General features: G+C 40.0%; 1 protein-coding gene across 4 annotated transcripts in view; it reads right to left on the bottom strand.

Moving 5' to 3' along the window:
* Positions 1 to 22,494, bottom strand: part of DYNC1I1 (dynein cytoplasmic 1 intermediate chain 1) — a 286,334-nt gene that overhangs the window by 202,810 nt on the left and 61,030 nt on the right. For 2 of the 4 annotated variants that reach the window (XM_019533589.1, XM_019533598.1), the window contains exons 5-6: positions 20,608 to 20,667; positions 14,842 to 14,957 (exon numbers count right to left, since the gene is read on the bottom strand). In XM_019533589.1, the coding sequence (XP_019389134.1) occupies positions 14,842 to 14,957; positions 20,608 to 20,667 (176 nt within the window). The remainder of the gene's footprint in view (positions 1 to 14,841; positions 14,958 to 20,607; positions 20,668 to 22,494) is intronic. The other 2 variants (XM_019533608.1, XM_019533617.1) reach the window with 1 other exon arrangement.

Genomic DNA, 22,494 nt, shown 5'->3' with positions numbered 1-22,494 from the left:
AAGTTAAGCATGTGCTGATTGCTTTGATAAATCAGGGCTTAGTTGTTGTAGAGATGCAGAAATGACTGAAAAACAGTTTCTACCCTGAAGAGATGGCAATCTAAGAACAGCCCAGAATTGTTTTCCTCTTCCATCAATCCCTGATAAACTTTTCTTCATTTATAGAAGAAAAAGCAACTGGACCAAGAAAGAAGGACCTCAAGAAGTGGCCTATATCACAAGAAAACAATATGTACAAGAGAGCTCCTACAGATTAAATTTTTTGGCTACCAACATGAGGCCAGATTGTGAACCCCTTGCTTAGAAAACTGATCAATTACTCACACAAATAGAAATTTGTCTGAATGGGTATGCAACAATTTGGGTTCCTTGGTCCAGCCAATAATGATTACAGGTGGGAAACATTTCTTAAAACACACTGTAACACATTCATCTACCCATTGATGCAAATGCACTTAAACATACTACATAGCTCTCTTAAGTTTAAGAGATTACTTTAAAATACTTTACCATTGTCTCACACCATGGAAACTACCTTAGGGCTAGTAGGAAGCAGGTTCAAACATCTCGTATAAAACACATCATTATGCATTATAGGAAACTTCATTCACCGGAGAAGAATGGAACACCAGCTGGAGGTGATCGCCATAAACCACATAAAGTTTTAATTAAATTCATTAAAAATTCTTTGTCTCTCAGCGGGTTTGGGGCAGATAAAATCCTTCAACAATAGCCAAGGCACAATCAGAGTTTGTCAAAACTAATAATAAAACAAACACTTTTGCTCATACACCGACATTTTGAAAAAGTTCAAGAACAAGTAACTGTATTATTTTTAATATGCAACATTTAGAAATTATTACAAGATGTAGTAGTCTTGAACCAGCATAGCTATTACTTTTGTCTAAATGATTGATAAAAGGTGTGAATAATAAAAGGCACATTTTTTGCAGCTGATAGCTGACCAGGAAAAATTATAATATCATATCATATCATAGCATTACTCACAAAGAAAAATATATTGAAATTAAAATATTTATTATTATGATTTATTCATAACATTAATCTTATAGACATCACAGCATGAATGGATCCAAGAATTCAAAAAGGGGCGTGTAGGAGATATTACTGGTACTGCAGGGGTGGTTGCACCCAGCCCTCTTTCCTCCCCGCCAACAGATTGTGCAGAGAAGCTGCCATGGACTTTTTGGTTCCCCAGAGAAAGTGAGATTCCCTCCCCGCAACTGCTCTTGGCCTCCTTCCCCTCCATTTTCCACCTCTGCCTCTCTAGCAGGGTTTGCCAAGCATTTGTCTCTGGATGCAGGAAGGGGGACCTGCCTACTGCTGCCATTGTTCCTGGCTAACCCAGGGACAGGGGCAGCTGTAGAGGTGCTTTTGCCTCACTCTAGTTGGGGCTTTTGTGAACAGCAGTGCAGGCTGCCAATCTTGTCTGGGGACAGTGATGGCAGGCAGGTTCACTGTCATCCTGCTCCCTGCCTAGTTCCTCATGTATCCTCCACTGATAGGAAAAAGGTGCTAAAAGTGGGTACTGTCTACCTCTGCCATCCCCAATTAAACCCAGCACCTGGCATTCCATGGCATTGGAAAGACTAATGCAAGAAGTAAGAGAAGTAAGGCCCTGATCTCACAAACATGTACATGCTTCATTTCACACAATCAAGCAATCCAGGGGACTAATCAGATGTGTAAAGGTCAATGCATGCTAAGTTTTGTGCAAACTACCTTGTTGTCCAAAGTTGGGAAGCCTTGAATAATATCTTTATGTTTAATTAAATCTAAGCAGCACAATTCAAAATTGTGAAACTGATTTAACATGATAAAACCATGAGAGATTGCAGTGAGTTAGACTCAGCAAACGTCTCAGTTTGGGTCCAATCCAGTTCCTACTGAAGTCATTGAGAGTCTTTTCACTGATTTTAATAGGAATCTGGTCTTAACCTTTGCTATTAAACTATGACAAGCTGATGATCTACTAACTAGAAAATTATTCTCATCTCACTAGTTCCCTAAACAGAACTAAAAAGATGTATTTTCCCTGTTTACTACTGGCAAACACATTGTGTATTCATAATTTACAGATAACCCAGGCAGGTCTTCAGCTTTTGTTATATGTTATGAGCATCTGTTCCAACAATGTCTTTTAGGATATCCTCTGATATTCTGGTCCTGATATCCTCTGTGACAGTGGCAACTGCAAGATGATGTGGAAAAAGATGCAAATCCCCCATAGTACAGTTAGGTATCCAACTTCATCATTTTGCTGATGATCCATGCTATACATTTTTTATTTAGGCCTGAATGTCTTTCAGGTTTAACTCTGGACCTCAAACTAGATTTCAGCTCATTTCTACTCAGCTATAATACACATGCCCTACACAAGATTAATTGAAATGTGAATATTTCAGAACAACTACTACTCATTACAACAATTAGCTTAAATTCTCAAAATGAAAAAAGCCAAGTCTATGTATAACACCAGTTCCTGACACTGCACAAGAAACCTTTGTTCAATTAATGAACAATTAATCATGTTTCCATCAATATTTCCTTTCCCTCAGTGGTTCCCTTGAAGTATTCATTGTAGAACCATAGGGCATTCATACATATGCTCCAGGAGGTGACGCGCTTAAATTAGCCCAGCTTCGAGAACCACACTAATTTAAAAGGAGTCTCACGTGTATCAGTATCCCCATGCTGAAAAATGCCAGCAAGGTGCTTTGAACTACAGCTTACTGAACGAGCTTTAAAGTGCCCGGCTGCCACTTTTCAGTGTGGGAATAATGATACACATGATGCTGGAGTCTGCTGGAGCACAGTAATTGCCACACTCCAGCAGACTCGATTAAATAAGTATGCTCAAATGTGCTCTAATTACAACATGTCAGACCAGTCTATCTGCATGTGTATAGGAGCCCATAGTTTTTAGTTACAGAGTCAGAGAATCTTTGCCTTCTTGTGGCCACAACAAATAGATTATGAGGACAAAGGATGAGGAAGAACAATGAAAGGAAGCATAAAGCTGCATCAGATATGTGGCAGGGAGGGACACTAAATAATAGCTATGCATATACTGTAGTCACATAAGTGACCACAATATCTACAGACATACAGTAGAACTGTCCAAGCAAAGGTCCAGCTAGTGCTCTGACCATGGTATCATGGCAGACAAGGGAAAATGGACTGCACTGAGCTTCATGTGAGCACATGATGGCCTCATTAATTCTTTTTTCTATTGAATGAGTGTGTAGAGGCTCCATTCTGCTAAACATTCTTTAGACATATAGTAAGAGATAGTCCAATCTCAACAGACAAAGGCCAGAAGAGGAAAAAGACCTTTCTCAAACAGAAAAATGAAATGATTTGATCAAAGTCACAGGTCAGTAACAAAGCTAGGTATGGAATCCAGGACCCCAGACTCTTAATCAAGTACTTCATCCATGAGTCTAAAATATATAAACATGACTGGTCCAATAATTTAGTAAAGTGCTTAGATGCCAAAGTGATCAGCTAACCAAAAACTCTGTAACATGTTCAAATATCTAGATCAGACAGATAGGTAGGAGAGGGCCTAGCTTAATCTGCTACTCGTTAGCTCCTTCCACAATGTTTTAAACTATGACTCAAGGAATAAACATTTCATAATAGTCCATTATCAACAGTCTATCCAGGTTCACTTTTACAGGGTTTATTGGCCTTTGCCCTGAAAAAAAATCAATTTTTTCATTGGCATGTCAATTTTAATGGTTGCATATCATATAGTGACCTACCTGGTTGTGACTTAATCAATATAGGGTAGATCCTCCAAGGAATTTAATTGCAATGCATGTTGCACACTGTATGGAATTACAGCCCTCAGTGTGATACTCAGACACCTTAAAGAATGCTTACACTAGCCAGAATTGAAATTATTTGGCACCCAAAGGATTGAGTTGGCCAGAGATAAGTAGTTATGTCTGGCCAACTAGTGTCCTACCACTGGCCTTCCCTAGCCAGGAATCCTCTCCTGAAGTTAGGGACTTTTTTCCCATGCACCAAAATCACAAAAGAGAACCAACAGAGCACAGCCAATCTCCTAAAAACCCACATCCCAGGAAAGTTTCATAACCACTGGTGTGTTCTGTGATAGGTATTTCTTAGGAATTATCTAGAAGGATTCTGTGGCAAACCTGGCACCAGATGCTGAGATACATGTCTTGGTCACTAGTTCCTACTTGGCATTCTCCATGCCTGGAAATTAGCAATAAAACATCTCCACCAGGAGATACTGAGAAGGACCTTCTATTCTAGTGGTTAAAGTGCTCAGCTGGGATTATAGAGGGCCTGACTTAACATTTCCGTTCCAGTCAAACAGAGCAGAGAGTTGATCCATGGTCTCTTACATCCCAGCCGAGTCCACTAATCATTAAGCAACTGGCTCCTGAGATATAATTTACCCAAATTACAACAGAATAGTGGGAGAAGAAGTGATTTGTATCTTACTGAACAGCAACATTGTTTACAATGATCATATTGTAACACAACAAAAAGAGCTCTGTCTTCTGTTAATATTAATCTAAAGGAAACTCATCTGATAGATACAGATACACTTATTTTATTTAAAAACTTCCACACACATGGCAGATCTCCCCTTTACTTTTTATAGTGACTCTGTATATGAATGTCTCTGTAAGTAAGGATTCTGTGTCAAACTTTTGTTTCCTAGTAATTTCAGTGGAAATCCCCTAATGATTTAAAGGGGACTTGGTTAGATGAGCTTGTGAGGTCCCTTCCAGTTCTACTTTCCTATGATCCTAAGATCCAACTGGCAGTTCGTAACCAGGATAATATACTGCTGCTTTGTGCAGTTAAATGCTGATTCCTAGGCAGAGCTGTTCAAGGCACCAGGATATCTCACTGACTCTGCACAAGCCCAGGGTCAGGTCTGTTAAGTCACTTGCAAGATCAGGGCCTAGTTTTGGATGCTGTCCTGATTTGCAATCACAAAGGCTAATTATGTAGCTTAAGAAAAATTTTGACTTATTTTACCCAGCCCAGCAGTTTGGCTCCCTCTCCAGTTAGACTGAGGGTACAAAACTGAGGCTCTGCAATGAATCAGTTATTCAGGGCAGGTGGCCTCTCTTATGTTAATGAGCTAATTAAAGGAAACTTTTTAAAAGGGCCTCAGAGGAGCAATTGGGGATATTTTCCTGAGATGTGCATTAGCTACAGAATCTATGATAGTTAGTGGCAGAACAGAAGAATTTTCTTCTGGTTCAGCTGTATAATTTTTTTACCCTAATTATCATTTGCTATGTGGGCTAGAATAGAGCATGGGATTCCAGACTGGGATGCTTTTCCTTTATGTCACAAGGGCCAAGATATAAATCCATAATGTGCTTTCTCTATTTTACCCATCTACATCTCCTAGTATGTCTTTTGAAATCTGCTGTTGATGGGCCCTCACATGAGGGTTGTAGATTAGTCCAGCACTAGTTTTCTAGCTACTTTTAGGAGTGTATAGATAAAATATTAATGAGGCCACTGAGGATAAATAACTACTGCCTCCATAAGGCAACCTTTCCTTACACATACATGATTTAATATACGCACAATTTGGTCTCTATTGCAAAGCCAGTATTTGCTGATGGTTATTAAACAGTGGTACCTTGCAAGCAAAGATTAGTTTCCACTGGATTATTGATCAGGGATAATCTATTAGAATCTAATGGGTGCCATAGGGGTTGTGGACAGTGATCTTTGTGACTTCCACCAGTGGTAAGTTTAACACAGTATTCTATTTGTGCAAGTAGTGTCTCCAAAGTAATGATTTTCCCTTTTTCACAGGGTAGATTGTAACTGTGTGACTTAATGGTAAATGTTATTTTTTTTCAAATTGGAGACCACTGTGTACTATAGCCAAAATGGCAATACTATGTATATTAAAATATTATAAATATGATAGCTATGGCAAAATGAAACCAGAAACCTATAAAATGTGTTTTTAAATGTTATAAACATTTTCTCTTAAGAAGCTGCCAGTTCCTGAAATCATTTAATCATATCTGAGGAAATTTTAGTTCTCCTTGTTGCCTATAAAACTCCTAATTCAAATATTAACAGAAGTAGTACATATTCATGCATAACTTCAAGGTTATATACTCTTCACCTCATCTCAGCATCTCTTTCACTTGAAGAAAATGGTTTGTATGAAAAGCCTTTATGGAGTAGCTTGTTCTGAAGTCAAATTGCTGTTTCAATGGAGCACCAAATAAATCAGTTTGATGTGTCAGTTATTAAAGGGTTAAAATTTCCAGGCTCCATCCTAATAATGAAAGAAGAGACTAAGCTGAGGTTTTTGTTTTTTCACCCAGGCAGGGACTCTATCTGCATACAGGTGTTACTAGGCTTCTCTGTAAATTCATGGATCATGGCTTGTTTCAAATGTCAGGATACCAAGATGGGTCAAAGGCACAGCAAGATGACTTGCAGCTAGTTAAAGGAGTCTGAGGTCAAGGCCATTAGCATCAGAGCTCTTGTTTTTACCAATTGATGCCAGGTGTTCCAAGATCTCATTTGGTTTAATGTTTTGAACTGGGACTTCAGTCAAAAAAGAGACAGACTGAGAGACACATGGGGACTAAACAGGATTTTTTCACCCCAGGACATGTCTCTTGGGGAGGAGGGAAGGAGGTCAGTTTCTCTGGGAGCATGAAGCATAGATCATCTGTTAGGATCAGGTGGGAACTGCAGTGAGGGCAGGCATTGGTGGACCTTAATCCATCCTGATTCCATCTGGAATAAATTTAAAGCAGTATCCTATTCCCATAGGGAATGTTTCCTATACAACAGTCTACATCCAAGGAAACCAAAGCTTTGATTAGTATGTTGTTCCAGCTCACCTTTCTCTTCTTTATTTCCTACGCATATATTGCACCTACTCTTTGTCCTGGAGGAGGATATAGAGTTCAGAAGTGGGGGGAGGGACACGACATAGCTGCACAGTCCCAGCCTTTCCAGATCTGCAGAAAAGGCCTGGGCTACACTGTCTTTTTTGTGAGGCTCCTTCACAGTAGTTCAGGCCCTGTTCTGCTTCTGCAAAGATTCAAAACATTCTTTCCACCCCTAATGAAACAATCAGGATAAGATCTATTAAAAATAGCTTTCCTCCCCTTGGCTCCCTTGTGGGTTTTATTTTGACAGAGGATGATCCAGGCTAATCTTCTGTCTCTTAAACCAGCTCTTAATAGCAATTTCCTAAATCTCCCAAGCCTTAAATGATTCTCAGTTCTACATATTCAAAACAGTTTAGTATCAAGAGGGCTCTGCTCAATATTGCCTTGAACCTATGAGAGTCAAATATCCTCCTATTCCTGCCTTTCACTCCCAGAGCATACTGGAGGGAGAATTATAGAATCATAGAAAGAAGGATCAGAAGGGACCTGTGAGATCATCAACTCTGGTCCCATGCCATGGACAGGAAGTAATTGGGCTCAAATGAGCCCAACGAGGTATTTGTCCAGCCTCTTCTTAAAGACCACTGGGGATGGTGAGTGCACCACCCCTGCTGGAAGTGTGTCCCAGATTCTAGTTACCTGTAAGGAAAAGAAGTTTTCCTTATGCCCAGCTGAGGATCACTGCCAAACACATACAGGTAGATGATGCATACAGCCAACTGACTTTTCCTAATACCTTGTTCAAATGAAGCAAGATTTTCGTATTAACATGACGTTCCCCAATGGACTATGACTTTCAGGCAATTAGATGGGTTATATGCCTTTAGGTTCTCCTGCTCCCACATCCCAGAGCTGCACATCTTGTTGCTTGAATCATCACACTTCAAGGCCTCTTCAGTTTGCTCTCACTACTGAGCCTGCTAACAGACCAGAATCTTTCCTATGTCATGCTATGAAATTTAGACAGATGAACATCTAGTTTTCCAGCTGATATAAGAAGCTTCAACAGGTGCAAAAAAAGTTATAGATTTTTTGAAAAAGGTGTTGGTCATTCCTTTGGTCAGGGGATGGCAGGAGTGGGATTTACTGCAGATTTCATGGTGAATGAGTCCTTTGGTTGACCATAAACTTAATTTGGGTATTGTGATGGCCTTTTGTTTTATTTTTCGGTTTCTACTAGTGGTCTTACCTCTGAAAATCAGTGTTTCAGGTTAACTGTATTCCCTCTTTCAATATTACATTTAGGAACATGCTGCTTCTTTACTCTATATGAATACAAGTTCCAATGACAAATATTTCTGGTTGAATAAAATACAGCAAGTAATGTATGCATACTGAAACAATTAGACCACACAATCTTTTTTCTGAAAGTTGTATATTATGTATAAAAAGTGTCAGCTTATCAATCTACCACCAGAGGGTACTGTTTGTATGCTTTTGAAATACATTTTTATGAGTGGTTTAAAAATATTTGGAGTATTGGCATCAAGACAGGAATGTGCAGTTGTAAAGACATAAAAAGAAATTATTGAAAGTGTGTTTCATAATCCAGCACCACCCACATCTGACTAACTTTTTCTAGTCATCCAATTGTGTACCACCTGGTACAAGAGTAAAAAACAAGCTTTGTTGATTTGATCAAACAAAGGAATTTTGAATGTGGACATTTACTGTTATCTACCAAGATATGGCAGCTTCAGCCTGATATGTTACAGTTTAAGGAGAAAAGACAAAGCAGATTTTTACAACCATTTGTATCATGTAATACGTACCAGTACAGAAAACAATTATAATTATTACAAAATTAAAACCAAAGTAATGTTTATCAACATGAATAATAAAGCCCTATTCCTTTGAGCCTGACAGCAAAGCTTTTCTTTAACCTGTTTCTCTTTCATTTATCTACTTTTTGTAGTGATTTCTGTCCCAGTTTTGCTTTACTTGTAATTCATTCATCATTTTCTTATTTATACTTTCTGTCAAAGGATAATCTACACTTTCCTACATCTATTGCTGATTGCCTCTCCCCTTTCATTTGCTCTGTCCTTCTCATATAAATTCATGGATTTTGATACATTTGTTGCAGACACTGTGTATCACAAGCAAGCTAAGTTGCCAGTTATGACAGTCTTGCCATATTTGCTATTTTATTTTTCTGGAGTAAGGAGTCACATGAAAACACCAAAATCTTAGCTATCATTCAAAATAAGTTTCATACCATGATGGTATGATCTATAAGGATTTGAAACCCAGAAGGCAAAATAACAATGTTGTATTTTTTTTAATCTCTTGATTGAAAAAGGGTGAGTGAGGCTTTACTCACTACGTTTTAGGGTGACAATACTGGGTACAAGCAGTCGACTACCAACAGCTCATTTTTAAAAGTATACCATTGGGTACATTGTTTGGAGACTTAAAACTTCCAAGAGAAATAGATAATCTGAAAAACCTGTAGGACGCTGAACTTCCCTACTAGATTTGTCATTTTATTTTGATCCACTTCTGAAAGAAACGAACACCTTAATATAGAAGTTGAAGGAAACAGAATGCACAAGCAGGAATGACAATAACTTATAAAATTATCTTCTGGTCACAAAAGAAATGACGAGAAAGAGGGGGGAAAAGGCACTAGAAAGAGCAGACATTTCTCTACCCTGCATTAAAACAAGGTAGAGAAGTATCCCCTGTTGTGTGCCAGCTGGGGATTCACCCAAAGCAGAGATCAGGCCAAGGTCAGTATTGCTGCCATCTCCCAGGTACGGCTTTAGATTAAGAGAGTTCAAGTGACTTTAAGTGAAGGTTACTTAGGGATGGCATGGCATTATGGGGAATATGGAGCCCTCTGTGCAGTGGAGGAAGGTAAATTTCTCTTTCTGGTGCAATTCTAGGGGGGGTCTTTTTACCATTAAAAGGTCAGAAAATAGCTGGCATTACCTAAGCTTTAATCAAACCCATACTGCTTTTCAACGGAAAAGGAAGAAAATCCAAGAATATTTTTTTTTAAAAATCTAATTATGCCTTGAGGAAGAGGAAAGAACCCCGTTTTCCTAGGACTCAGACCCAGAATTTGGGTTCTTTGAAGTCCTCTACTTCCTGCAAATAGAGAAAGAAAAGAGTAGAAGCTTACCATAACCTAAACACAACATGTAAATTAGGACCTGTGATCAGAGGTTGGAAAAGACATATATCTATTTCCCAAAATAACAGAGTGGGTAGGGAAAAATAACATGCTATTCTTCCCTTAAAATAAAAAGAATTACCTAGTCTTAAAAGGAAAGGTCATCTGTTTTTAATGTAGTGAAGAATAATGCCATATTATTTCTTCTAAAATTAGTTTCAGAGACTCTAGTGATCATAGTATCAGACTCTCAGATGCCTAGCTGTGCTTGGCATGTTGAAGGGCTCTTCTGGTGTTTTATAGAGGACCTGATTTCAGACTGACAAGGTGCAAATAGTAGTTTGCAGAGGACTCATGATCCTTAGTACTATAGATGCAAGAGCCTCTTGGAGGGAGTAGGCTTTAGGTATTAGATTTCCAAACCACAGATTCTTATTTCCTGGTTAGAAAAATAAAAGTTCTGTATTTACAAGGCTTGGTACTGATACCCTATTTGTGTCAGACCCCTGAAAGATATTTCTTATTTCCTTATATATTCCTGTAAGATAAAGTCCCCATTATCCCTGTAGTAGGTTTTCTTGGTTGTCTTTTTTCTGACCCACAATTGTGACAGTCTGCTTCTGAAATCCTGAATTTTTCAAGTTTTCCAGTGGCAAGATAGGCTGCTTAAGGGTTCTGATAGTCATAGTCAGTACATCATCTAAGTAAATAAATATTTTGCCTTAGGAAATGAAAAACTGAATTCATAACCATGGTAAACTACTCTGCAGCAATGTACAGGCCAAAGACTATTGGTTACCACTGATAAAACACTCCCCCAAGACAATATTGGAAATGTCTTGCTGTTTGGATGAATAGAAACACTATGGAGATTTTTTCCTGATGTATATTTTTGCAAGAAATTCTCTGTTCATTATACATTTAAATCTTTCAGGCTGACAATATGGAAGGGCTACATCTTCATTAAACTGGTTTAGGAGATTGAAATTTAAACCTGGGACATAATTCCTAGCAGGCCTGGGCCACAAATATGAAGCTTACTTATCCCCTGTAGTGTTTCCAATTAATTACCACTTCTAAGATCTAAACTACTCTTTTCTGAATCTCTTGTTGAACAAAAGCAGCATTTGTGTCTAATTTTACCTGCATACCCCTGGCCACAGACTGGAAATTAAGTACAATTTCAACCTCCTACACTCACTTAAGAACAGACATCAGGGGATATATTGTTTTCCATGCTGAAATACTAAACTTTACTCTTCCTGATTATATTTCTTTAAACATGATCCCAGAGAAGCTATGAAGGATTGAAAACTGGTAACCACAAATCCTTACCTCCATCAGAATTCTACAGAGGCATTGTCCTGCCTTGTGATGGAGCACAGGATGATGAGATGAGAAGTATGCACTTTCCTTTAATTCTTCTCTTTACTAAGTTTGAGGTCTAGTCCAGCAGTTCTCAACCTTTTGTACCTTACATCCCAACAACCATTTTGTCAAAAAACTCTGGTCCTACCATTATAAAAACAAAACCCCACTTTTTCCAAGACGTGTATTTCTGCAGAATCTTGAGCCTGCAGGCCCCCTACTTTTCTCAGGAATGCCACTTTTTTCTGGATAAGCTGCACCTACACAACCTTCGCATCCCACTGGTTGAGAAACACTGGTATAGTCAACCTTCGCTACTGAACTCTCTGTGTTTTCTCTTTCTATTTTACCTTTTCATAATGACTTTGGCCTAATGCTTAGTGCAAAAATTCTTGGTATTTAGGAAAGGCTTTGTTAATTAAGGCTATATAGAGCATCCAGTCCCCCTGGCACTAGTTGCCTTGCAATGCATTTGATTCACCATACATGCTAAGTCTGCAACTACAGATGCAGATGGGAATGACTGTCTAAACTGTGGTACAGCAGAGAAGGACCTGAGGGTTGCAGCAGACCATATGCTGAATATATGCCAACAGTGTGCTTTATTGCACAAAAAAGTACCCTCCATCCCTACCACCCTATGATCCCCTCCAGCAATAAGCTACATTAAACAGAATTGTTTAATGTACTGCAATCTATTTGCTTCTTATGTATTAGTCTCAACCATGGAAAGATGCAGGATTCACTAAAGGCAGATGTGGTAGGCCATGAGAGATGTGGCTGAAGTAACCCCTGGGCTGACAGGGGACACTGGAAAGCTTTGTAGGAAGCAGGCACAAGAAGAGTGGCAAGGGGTGGACCCAGGGACACAGTCCCTCACTAACCTGAGGGCAGGATGGAGGACAGAGCTACTCCTGCCCTGTTGCAGTGCCTGCCTGCAGGGAGCAGCTATGTAGGGTTCTGGGCATGGCTGGGACAGTGGCAGCCAAATGCAGGTTCCTCCTTCCAGCCTCTGTGCCCTGCCTGCCTCTCACTCCAGTGTCCCCTGCAGATGTCCAAGAGCAGGCACTAGAACAGTGATTCTCAACTGGGGTGCCATAACACTCTGGGGCATCTTGAGATTCTTTCAAGGGTGCTGTTGGGTGCCACACAATCTTAGCATTGGTAGGTTTACAAATATGATTCACAAGATAAACCAAGAGCAAGAACTAAGAGCTGGCATTTTCCAAGGGGTGCCCTGAGTCTATCCAGTGGTACCTCAAGGTTGAGAACCACTCCACTAGAAGGAGAAACCTCTGCACTGCTGCTGCTGTCTCCACCTGAGTTCAGCTCCCTGCACAGCTGCTTCCTGAAGAGTGGGGTAGAAATGGGTAGAAGAGACCCATTGGGTAGAAGCCTCACCGTACTTGAATCTGAGCAGGTCCCTCCTTCTAGTATCTGTTCCTGGCCAGTGAGGAACACCTGTAGGGGAAGCAAAGCAGGCAGGGAGCTGGTGCTGGAAAAAAGAACCTGCACACCACTACCACTGTCCCCTACCAAGCCTGACACCCTGCACAGCCATAGCCTGTGGCTGAAGCAGGGCAGGAGCAATTCTAGGGTTTCCCCTGTGCCTGAATTAGCTGAAGGCAGCGGCAGAAGTGGGGTATGTTCATACTGCCACACCCTGCTGTATCTGGCTATGTTCTCATCCCAGCTGGAAGATTTCACTTTTTTTTTTTTTTATAATAAAGCATCTAGTTATCCTTTGAACCTTTTCTGATCTTTCATACTTTCTAGCTGTAGTAAATTATAATATGTGCCTCCTATATCTCTCCAATTCTAATGCTGGCCCCAGAGGGTGCGTGCTGTGCCCTGAAGCTGTGCCCATCTGCTACCTGTTTGTTAATGCTGATAAAAATGAGAAGCAAAATATTTAAGGAGAACAAATACATTGCACCAGAAGGATGATTAATTTTACAAAGGGTTAATTGGCATAAGATGAAACTGAAATCAACACATGCCCACATGGTACAGTCATGGCAAACATATGTTTTCAGTAAGCTAATCTAACAGTCAGGCCAACACTAGAAAGTCAAACATCAAGAATTCTTGTTATGAATTTCTTGATGGCAAAGCATACTGTAACAAACAACAGCTCTGCAGGCATATAGAAAGATAGATCCAGGATTTTATAAAGTGGGGTATGATTACAGTAACTGGTGCTGCAAGGGTGGCTGCACCCTCCCAGTCTCCTACCCCCAGCTGCCCTATCTCCATACTCAAAGGCATATCCTCTCCTCTCCCCTCTCCATTCCCCTTCCCCGCTGTTCTCCCCCTTCGCTGCCTGGTGCTGCCCATGGGTACTGCCTATGTTTTGGCTGTTCTGGAGGCAAGGAAAGATCCTGCCTTCTCCAACTGGGCTGCACAGGGGCTAAGTTCATCTGGGACCATGGCAATGGAGGCAGATATATTCTCTCCCACTCCCCTGTTTCTGGCCTGGCAGGGATCTGGATCGGCCTCTGGATATAAACTGTTTGCTAGAAGGAACAGGTCTCAGGACTATTTGCACCAAAATGTAGATTCCCTATTCCTATTATGGGACAAGCACCGACTTCTGTTCTTGTGGGGGGGCTATCCACTAAAGGAAGACACAAGCATGCTAAGCCAATAAACTACAGTAACATTCTAACATTACCTCTTTACAGATCCTTTGGAATGAATCCAACTTCCTTTGAGAAAGCAAGAACATGTCACAAAGCAATTCTTAAGTACAAGCATAATAATTTATTTGAAAATATGCCCCCATTTTACTGCTATGATGATACTGTGTAAGGTTAGGCAGCTGTGCTTTGGTTTTACCTGAATTTAAAAAAATTAAAAATAATTATTATAATTATTCTCACAAAAACCCATTAACACAAACAACACTTAGCTTGAAAGAATGCATAAGTTGAGATATCAAAATTATTAGTATTTACCTTATATTTGTAAAGAAAAGTCTTCATTATTTTCTCTGTGCTACCAATTCCACATATTTTTTATAGTAAAGCATCCAGTTATCTTTTGAACGTTTTCTGATCTTTCATATTTTCTATCTATAGTTGATAATAATATGTTTCTCTGATCTCTCTCTCTAATGCAGGACCCATTAGGGGTGTATTCTGTGTCCTGAAACTTTAAGTTTCTGTCTGCTACTTGTCTGTTAATATTGACAAAAATGAAAAACCTAATATTTATGGAGAACAGACGCATCAGATCAAAATAATGCATAATACAATAGAAATATCAAAATCATTAGTATAATACTGTGTATTATTAGTGTATACTATATTACTTATAATTATATATGCAAAGCAAAGTCTTCATTATTTTCTTTATGATACCAAATGCTGTTGATAAATTTTAAAATAAGAAATATTTCACCTTCGGATTGATGTGTTGCCAGAGGGGTCTGTGTTTCCTTGGAGTAGGACACCACTTCCCGAGGTAAGAAATCAACCTGGGTAATCTTTGACACACCTAGCTTGTGCAGTCTGCGTCTAAGATTTAATATAAGACATCAAAGTTTAGTCACATGAATAAAAGTTATCATAGCAGCAAAGCTTTCAAAAGCAGAATGAATAACACATTTTAGTGTCTACTAGAATTTAAAATTATAAACTAAGAATACTAAGTATCTAATTAACCAGGAGCTGACTTTGTACTAAAGGAAATTTAGCTGGGAACTACAAGATGAATGCAAATTATAATTAATGATATGAGAAGGCTACACATTTATGGCTTTATTAGGCCTGGCTCACATTGTAGAGGATTAATGTAATGGGGAGGGACAGGGACATTGTGTTCATAAGGCTTCTTCATGTATCCAGTAAACCTGTGTACAGAGGTGGCCCTCTATATGCTGTTCTATTATGGGGAAGCAATATTTTTCCAATTTCTCCAGGACCAAGGGAGGGTACTTCACTGGCCCTGGGATCCACATGGTGGAGAGTAAAGGATAGGAAAGGAGCAAGAAGGCCAAAGCATGAATGAAAAAGGATGGGCATCTTCTCTAAATCAGGACTATGGAGATGTGGAGAAAAAGAATAGAGTTTTCTCCTCCTGATACAGGGAGAATCTTCTTGAAAGCCATTTGCCATGAGAATTACTACAGCTACCCTGTAAGGACTTGATGAAGCCAACAAGAACATAGTGCTGCCATAGAGGCTAGATGATACGGCCATCCTTCTGCTGCCCTAACTTACATGAAAAGGAAGCTACAAGACCTAACAAGATAGTTTCTGGTTACTGAAATATGAGAAAGAGAGCTGGTCAAAAAGTGGGAAAGATTAGTCATGGTAATTGGATTCACTCAATGATAGTTGAAAAAAATATTCAAACTGCTTGCTAAATATGATTTGATTATCTGTAGAAATGGATGAATAGATAAAAATTTGTTTGCAAACAGAATATTGAATAAAAATCAGATTAATTATTCTGCAATCAATATTTTACCCAGCCAAACAAATCCAGCTGTAAAAACTTGTTTCCAGATAAATTTGGTGGAATGGTATATGGGCATATCTGGATAGACAAAGCAATAAACTAATTTCTCTGTCACTCCTCTGGTGTTCTGTAGTAAAACTACAGTTCATAGAAGGTATTTGGAAAACTAACTACCAAAATCAAAATATTCCTTCTCTCCATGACTTTCAGGAGAGCATATACTTGTTTTTAAGGGTAACCTAGAGCCATGATTAAAAAGTATCAAACTAAAACAGATCTGCAAAAGGAAATAAAAGTTCCAAAAGTATCATAGTTACCTGACTCCAAGATGAGGCTTTTCCCCATTTAATATGGAGCAGGGAAACCCCTCATCTTGGATTTGAGTACAAGTGGGGCAGGGGACAACAAACAGGTTCTGCAGCTCTGACTCTGACCCTGACCCAAGTCAGAGCCATAACAGCTGCCTGCCCCCCTACCAAATGTACCATCTCACTGCCTCTGCCCCCAAGAGGCTGAAGCTGCCACAACTGCTGCTGCCAGGTTGGGCAGGTGTTGGGACAACAATTGCACTGCTCTGCACCAAGTGGGGCTGGAGCCAGGGTCAGGAAGGGTAAGTGGCAAGAGCAGTTAGGGACGAGGCAAAAGTGGGGGGCAGGTGCCAAGGGGTGCTGGCAGGGGGGTAAGTACTAGGGGAGGGCAAGTGGCAAGGGGGAGACAACAGATGCCAGGGCAGCTGGTACCATGAGAGGCAAGTTGGGGGAGAGGGACAAGAGGCAGAGTACAAGGTAAAGGGGCCAGGCTACTAGCCTTCTGCTGCTGTTTTCCCTGTTACTGCAATGGTGGGGGGGGGGAGGGACATGACTTTAAGACAACCCTCCAATGGTTAGATTCTATAAATGGAAACATAAAAACACATTTATAAATTTTCAATGTGTAGAATCTGATTATTGGGGGATCATCTTAAATTCAAAGTCATTTTGAATTCAGGTAAATACGGTATATCTGCAGCTAGGCTGTTCTTCACCTAGAGTTACTGCTGCATTAGCTATATTTTTTCTAACGCATCTGGTTGCCTCAGTGTTATGAGTCTGAACAACAGTAGATTTAGTAGGTAATAAAAGTAAATTACTAAAACAATAACTGTTGTTATAGCTCTTGATTCATTTTTCCACAAAAAAAAATGAATGAATAAGCCACCCTGACACCAGTTTTCAAGGCTCCGCTGAGGAGAACAAAAGCAATGCATGTTTGAAAATGCTGCATGGAAACTTTCAGCAGCTTGAGCATATGGATTTGTAACACATCCAAAAGCTTTCCTGACATGCTGTGCATCTGTAGCTACTTTGACTTTGTATTTTAAAAATAAAAATGCAATCCAAAGTGCCTCTGCCCTCAATTGCTAATTTCACACCTACATTGTTTATATGATTAAACAGACTTCTTCTTTCTAACTAGTCAACTCCTACCTACTTTTATGACTCATTTTACTGAGATTCCAAAGGTTCCTTCACTAGTATAGGTTTATTGTGCTCTCAGCAGAATACAAATTCAGTACTAATTTATGCATGTGAAATACTAGGCCTTAGTGCTACCTTTATAGAAACTTATTAGATACTAAAGATAGCACTGTGTCAGTTTACTTAATTCCTCTTTTCAGGAGTTGAGAGTGAAAGTTCATATTGACAACTGAGTCAGCAGCTTGCAGACTATTAGGCTGCTCATGCCTGTCTTGGAGAAATTCAGTGAAGGGATTTGTTGAATTTTTAAACTTAAACATCTCTCATTTAGACACAGTTTATGAATCAGCAGAGCTCTAGTGTTCCACCAATACCCTAATAATGGCCTGTTAAAATCAGGTAGTTTTCCTTCATCTGAAGCATGTGACCTCCTAGGTATTTGATATCTCTACAAATCAATCAGCTATAGTGTATGGAATCTTAATCCTTTCAAAGGCTGTTTTGAACCTTGGTCCTAAATGTTCAGAGATGGCTAGAACCCTCACTCAATGCCGAAGTTCCATTATCCAAAATATCCTATTTCAGAACTAAAGTTTCCTTTCATACAGCAAACACCTTCACCGTCGAGTCACACCACCATCCTATTCACATACATCTTTCATTTTAGATGCTCTTGAATGCTTCCTGGCCTTGGATTTTTTATGGAGATTTTAAGGAATTCATAGTCAAAAGTTGTTCATGGGAATGTTACCATGTAAAGTCATTAAGAACTGAAGAGCTAAAGCTCTAGTCCTTCCATTAAAATCATATCCCCATGCCTGAAGAAACCAAGGAAGACGTCTCTAGCAGGCATTTTAGCCACATGAATAATCTGTGTGCATGCTACAGATTTTTTTCTGTATTGGTACTTACTCCTTCAAATCTTTCTGTATCATCCAAGGAAGCCCTGCCTTTCTTACCTATACCCCTTTTTAGAAGAACGGCTGTTACTAAAAAGTGCAGTCCATAGCACGTTGAATTTTACGGTATGGGGTGCACCAGCCTTCCTGTGAATTCACTGTCATTTCTTTACACTGGACCCATCTGAAGCCATATCTCCTAGCCTACTTAACAAGAAGGAGAAAAAAAAGCTGCCTCGCAGTTCTGGGGTTGAAAGCTAACATTGGTATATCCTACATTTCCTACCAACTGTTCTGTAGAGAAGAGGGAGAGTCTCTGTTGCACTGCTAGTCCTTGAATCTTTTCTTGACTTTCCTCCCATGCTGATATCCATAATGACTGACTGCTATTTCTCAAGGCATTGGCAAGTAGCAAGCAAAGTGAAATCACCATTGTCATCATACCCTACTAGATTCTGAACTTGTGCTGCAAAATTTTAAAATGTTGCTAATGAGAAAACAGCAGCAGGGGAAACAGTGATATCAGCCTGCAGGCTCAGAAAGACAGTACTGTATCAATTCAATTCAACTTTTGAAGTGTGTAAATTCTGCAGAAATTGATGGGATACCACTTCTCCTCTTGACGGGATAAGTTTCCTCAATGCCACTGCAAGTGGACCTTTCATGGCATCATTTGTGCCATTTTTCTTTTTCTCAGTTTCCTTTCTTGTTTGTTACTTCAAACTTCTCTGACTTCTCTCACTAAAAGAAATAAAACCAAACAACTTGCATACCGTGGGAAGAATTAAGAATTGATTAAGTTAGCCTCTTAATTCTTGTGCTACAATATTTCCTTTTCCAGAATATTTGTAATAGTTCAGGTGCTTACATAGACAATATCTAAACCAAGTCTCAACTAGCCACATTTTCACTTTGAACTTCAACTCCATCTCCAGTCTGTTGATGACATTATGGGCATCAGGACAAAATGGGAACTAGATCTTACTCCATCTATTAAGCACCACAGTGGACTTAAGTGTGATCTAATTTCACCCTTCTCAAATCCCTGAAAAGCTATAAACTTCTCTGCTGTCATCTTAGACTTACAACAAATTTACAAAAATGTATTAAGGAGGGGAAGGAAGCACCTACATTTTTGCATTTTTGCAGGGACTATAACAGAGAAAAACGGGATCATAATAATGCTTGCAGATGTTAAAAAGGAAAACGAAAGTCACCTTACTTTAAATTCTGTTGACTCCTGTGCCAAACCCAGCACATGCCTAGATGAGGCAGTGCATTCGTTGGACTCAGTTGACCCCATGTCTGTATAGATTGGGGGCCTTAGTGGAGATTTTTTGATGCTTTTATCTAATAGCCGATTGAATCGACTTTAGCTAAATGTGCCAAAATGCCCCGCTGAAGCACCCAATTTACATAGATGCTGTGAAGCTGGGTTGAAGTAATGCTTCCTCTGGTAAAGCACTTTTGTTTTTTTAGACACAAGGCTGCTTGCAGTTGTTTAAGTTCACTTAAGTACCTAAAAGGTGAGGTAGGATTTAGCTCTAGCTCTTCAAGCCTTCACTAGATAAAACTGATTTTCACTAACTAGCCCACCATTAATAGATACTTTATAACATATGCCATTTCTAATAATGATACCAACTACACAATAGACAATTTTCATACTTAATAAATATGACTGTTTTCAAATATATACTACCATTCCAACTACAATGGTTAGATTCAGTGCCCCAAAGCAGTGTTTTGTTGTGTTTTGTTTTGTTGCTAACTTGTGGTAGAGTATTCCTGGCCAGGTAAATTATTTATGTCAGTCTCATTATAAATAAAGAAATCCTAACTGACCTAGACTAATAAAAAAATCAAAATTATTCATGGCCATGAATTATGTTTGCCAATTGCACAAATATATGTGGTCACACTTCTAAGGTAAGGCTAAAAGAAAAGGATGACAATTATTCTTAAGGAAAACACCTTAACTATGGTAAAGACAGCAGGTGGGAGAAAGAGCACTTTGCCAGCAAAATGCAGAAATAAAAATCTGAATCAACAAATACAAACAAGACATTAGGATAATTTTACATGCATGTTCTATTTTCCATTAAAGTGCACTAACTATAACAACATTTCATCTGGAATGAAATGGTTATCATTTATCAAGCAACAGAAATAGCAGGTTGTCTTTGCGTGGGCTTTATTTAGTTTTGGGGGGTTGTTTTACTGTTTTGTCACAAAAAAGCTGCTGCCAAAGCAAAACAACTCTCACAAAACCAGGTTAATAGGAAGCATTTTTAACATAACTCCTGCAAACAAATAGTAAAACAAATAACAAAAGGGCTGACATATACCCAAGTTCAGAGTCAGACTGGAGCTGCAGCACTGAGGGGTCTGTGTCCCATTGCAAGGTCCTAAGTTGGTTATCAGCCGTGCAGCACAAAGGAAAAGAAAGAATACACAATTAACTGAAAGGATGAAAAAAAACCCCATTTAATTAATTACATGCTGTATATGGTACATACACAAAACACGCCTGAAGGGGCACCAGAGAGCCACAGGTAAGTCAAACAAGGTGTGATGCTTGCCTACAACAAGGGCAGGTGATTTATTAAAACTAAGTAGAAGTGGAATACAATCCACTAGTGAACAAAGACAGAGACTTTCAGTCTGGGAATTGCTTTTTTAATCCAAATTTTGCTTAATAACATGTATGATTTAGTTCACTCAACAATTTGTAGATTCACCAACTATACCTTGCAAACTCACAGTAACCTGTTAAATTTGCAAGTGTCATTTATTATAGGTTATGATCATGGAATATATAATATGATAGACAGAGTGCTCCCTGTGAAATCTTAATGAAGAATATAAGCCTGTACATCTTTTGAAACTGACATGAAGTCATTCTATAAAAAAATCAAATATTTGATGACATCCTGTATCATGACTCTGATGTAGTCATTCTTTGTGGCGACTAGGGAAATAAATAAGTATTGCTTTCACTGCGTAAGAATTCGTCCAGATTTTTTTGCAGCTATTTGCATTCAATTGGATTTTGATCTTGATGCAAGCACTGTCTAAATTTTTTTATCAAAGAATTTGTGAACACTACAGCATTTCAGTCTTAGCTGAAAATGATGTTCTTTGCCTTGCAATAAAACTTTCCATGTGAGAATATTAATACTTTGCAAACCCTAATAAATCCAATAGAACAGGCATAGGGTGCACCTGTTACATTAAGAAGGGAGAAAGCTCTGGAATGAGCTGAAGGCATGAGAGCACCTGACCAGAAAGAGGTGGGGATATAAGCCCAGAGCCAGAGCTGGGGCAGGCAGTCTCACCCTGGTTGCTGACGTGAAAGGAGCCTCTACACTCCAAGAAGTTAAGAGAAGGCAGCCTCAGAGCTGAGGTAGGTCTGGTGGTTTAGACCACCAAGGGGTGGTGGTCTCAAGAGGCCTGGGAGCAGGGCCAGAGCTTGGCAACAGAGTGAGGATGGGAACAGAGAAGGTTCCTGGAGGGAATCAGGAGGGACCAGTGCCCAGAAGGAACAAGGTACCCAGAAGTAGCAAGAATGGATAAAGTGCCCAGGTGTAGATAGTGGCCTGAGCCCAGGAGGGGACCTGGAAGGGTGATGGCACAGGGACTGCAAGTCCCAGCAGAGGTGGAGACAGGGTCCCAGTATAGGCTTAGGAGTGTGCTAACTGATGGCATCTGTGAGGCATGGATGTAGTGTAAGGCTGTGGTCACCAACTGGTCAATTGGTATCAACTGGTATATCCTGGAGCCTCTTGAAGTTAATCCTAGGCTGCTGGGGTTAAGTGCATGTGTGTATGCACACATGTGACTCCTGCCACAAGCTCAGCAGGTCAGTTGGTGGGGGGGGGAGAAGGGGGGGAGGCCCGGGGGGCACTTGCAGCAGGGGTCGGATCCTGAAGTCCAGCCTGGAATGACATTTAGGGCAGGCCAGAGGCATGGGGGGAGGGGGAGGAACACAGCCCAGAAGGGCATGGGCGGGGTGCATGTCCCCATATTTACCCATGGAGCAGGGCAGTCTGGGGCCAGGGCAGCACTGGGCTGCTCCTGGCTGGACTGCACTCAGGCTGAAAAGCTACGGTGGCAGAAGCATCACTGGGAGTGGGGCCACAGGGGAGGGCCATAGCCCCCCCGCTCTCAGCGTCACCACTGAGTGCAGCAAGGGCCAGGCCCAGCAGGAACAGCCTGGCACAGCCTTCCCCTCC

Source organism: Crocodylus porosus, unplaced genomic scaffold, assembly GCF_001723895.1.
Source record: "Crocodylus porosus isolate Cpor-Errol unplaced genomic scaffold, CroPor_comp1, whole genome shotgun sequence".
Classification (NCBI taxonomy): Eukaryota; Metazoa; Chordata; order Crocodylia; family Crocodylidae; genus Crocodylus; species Crocodylus porosus.
This window is presented reverse-complemented; position numbering and strand designations above follow the sequence as displayed.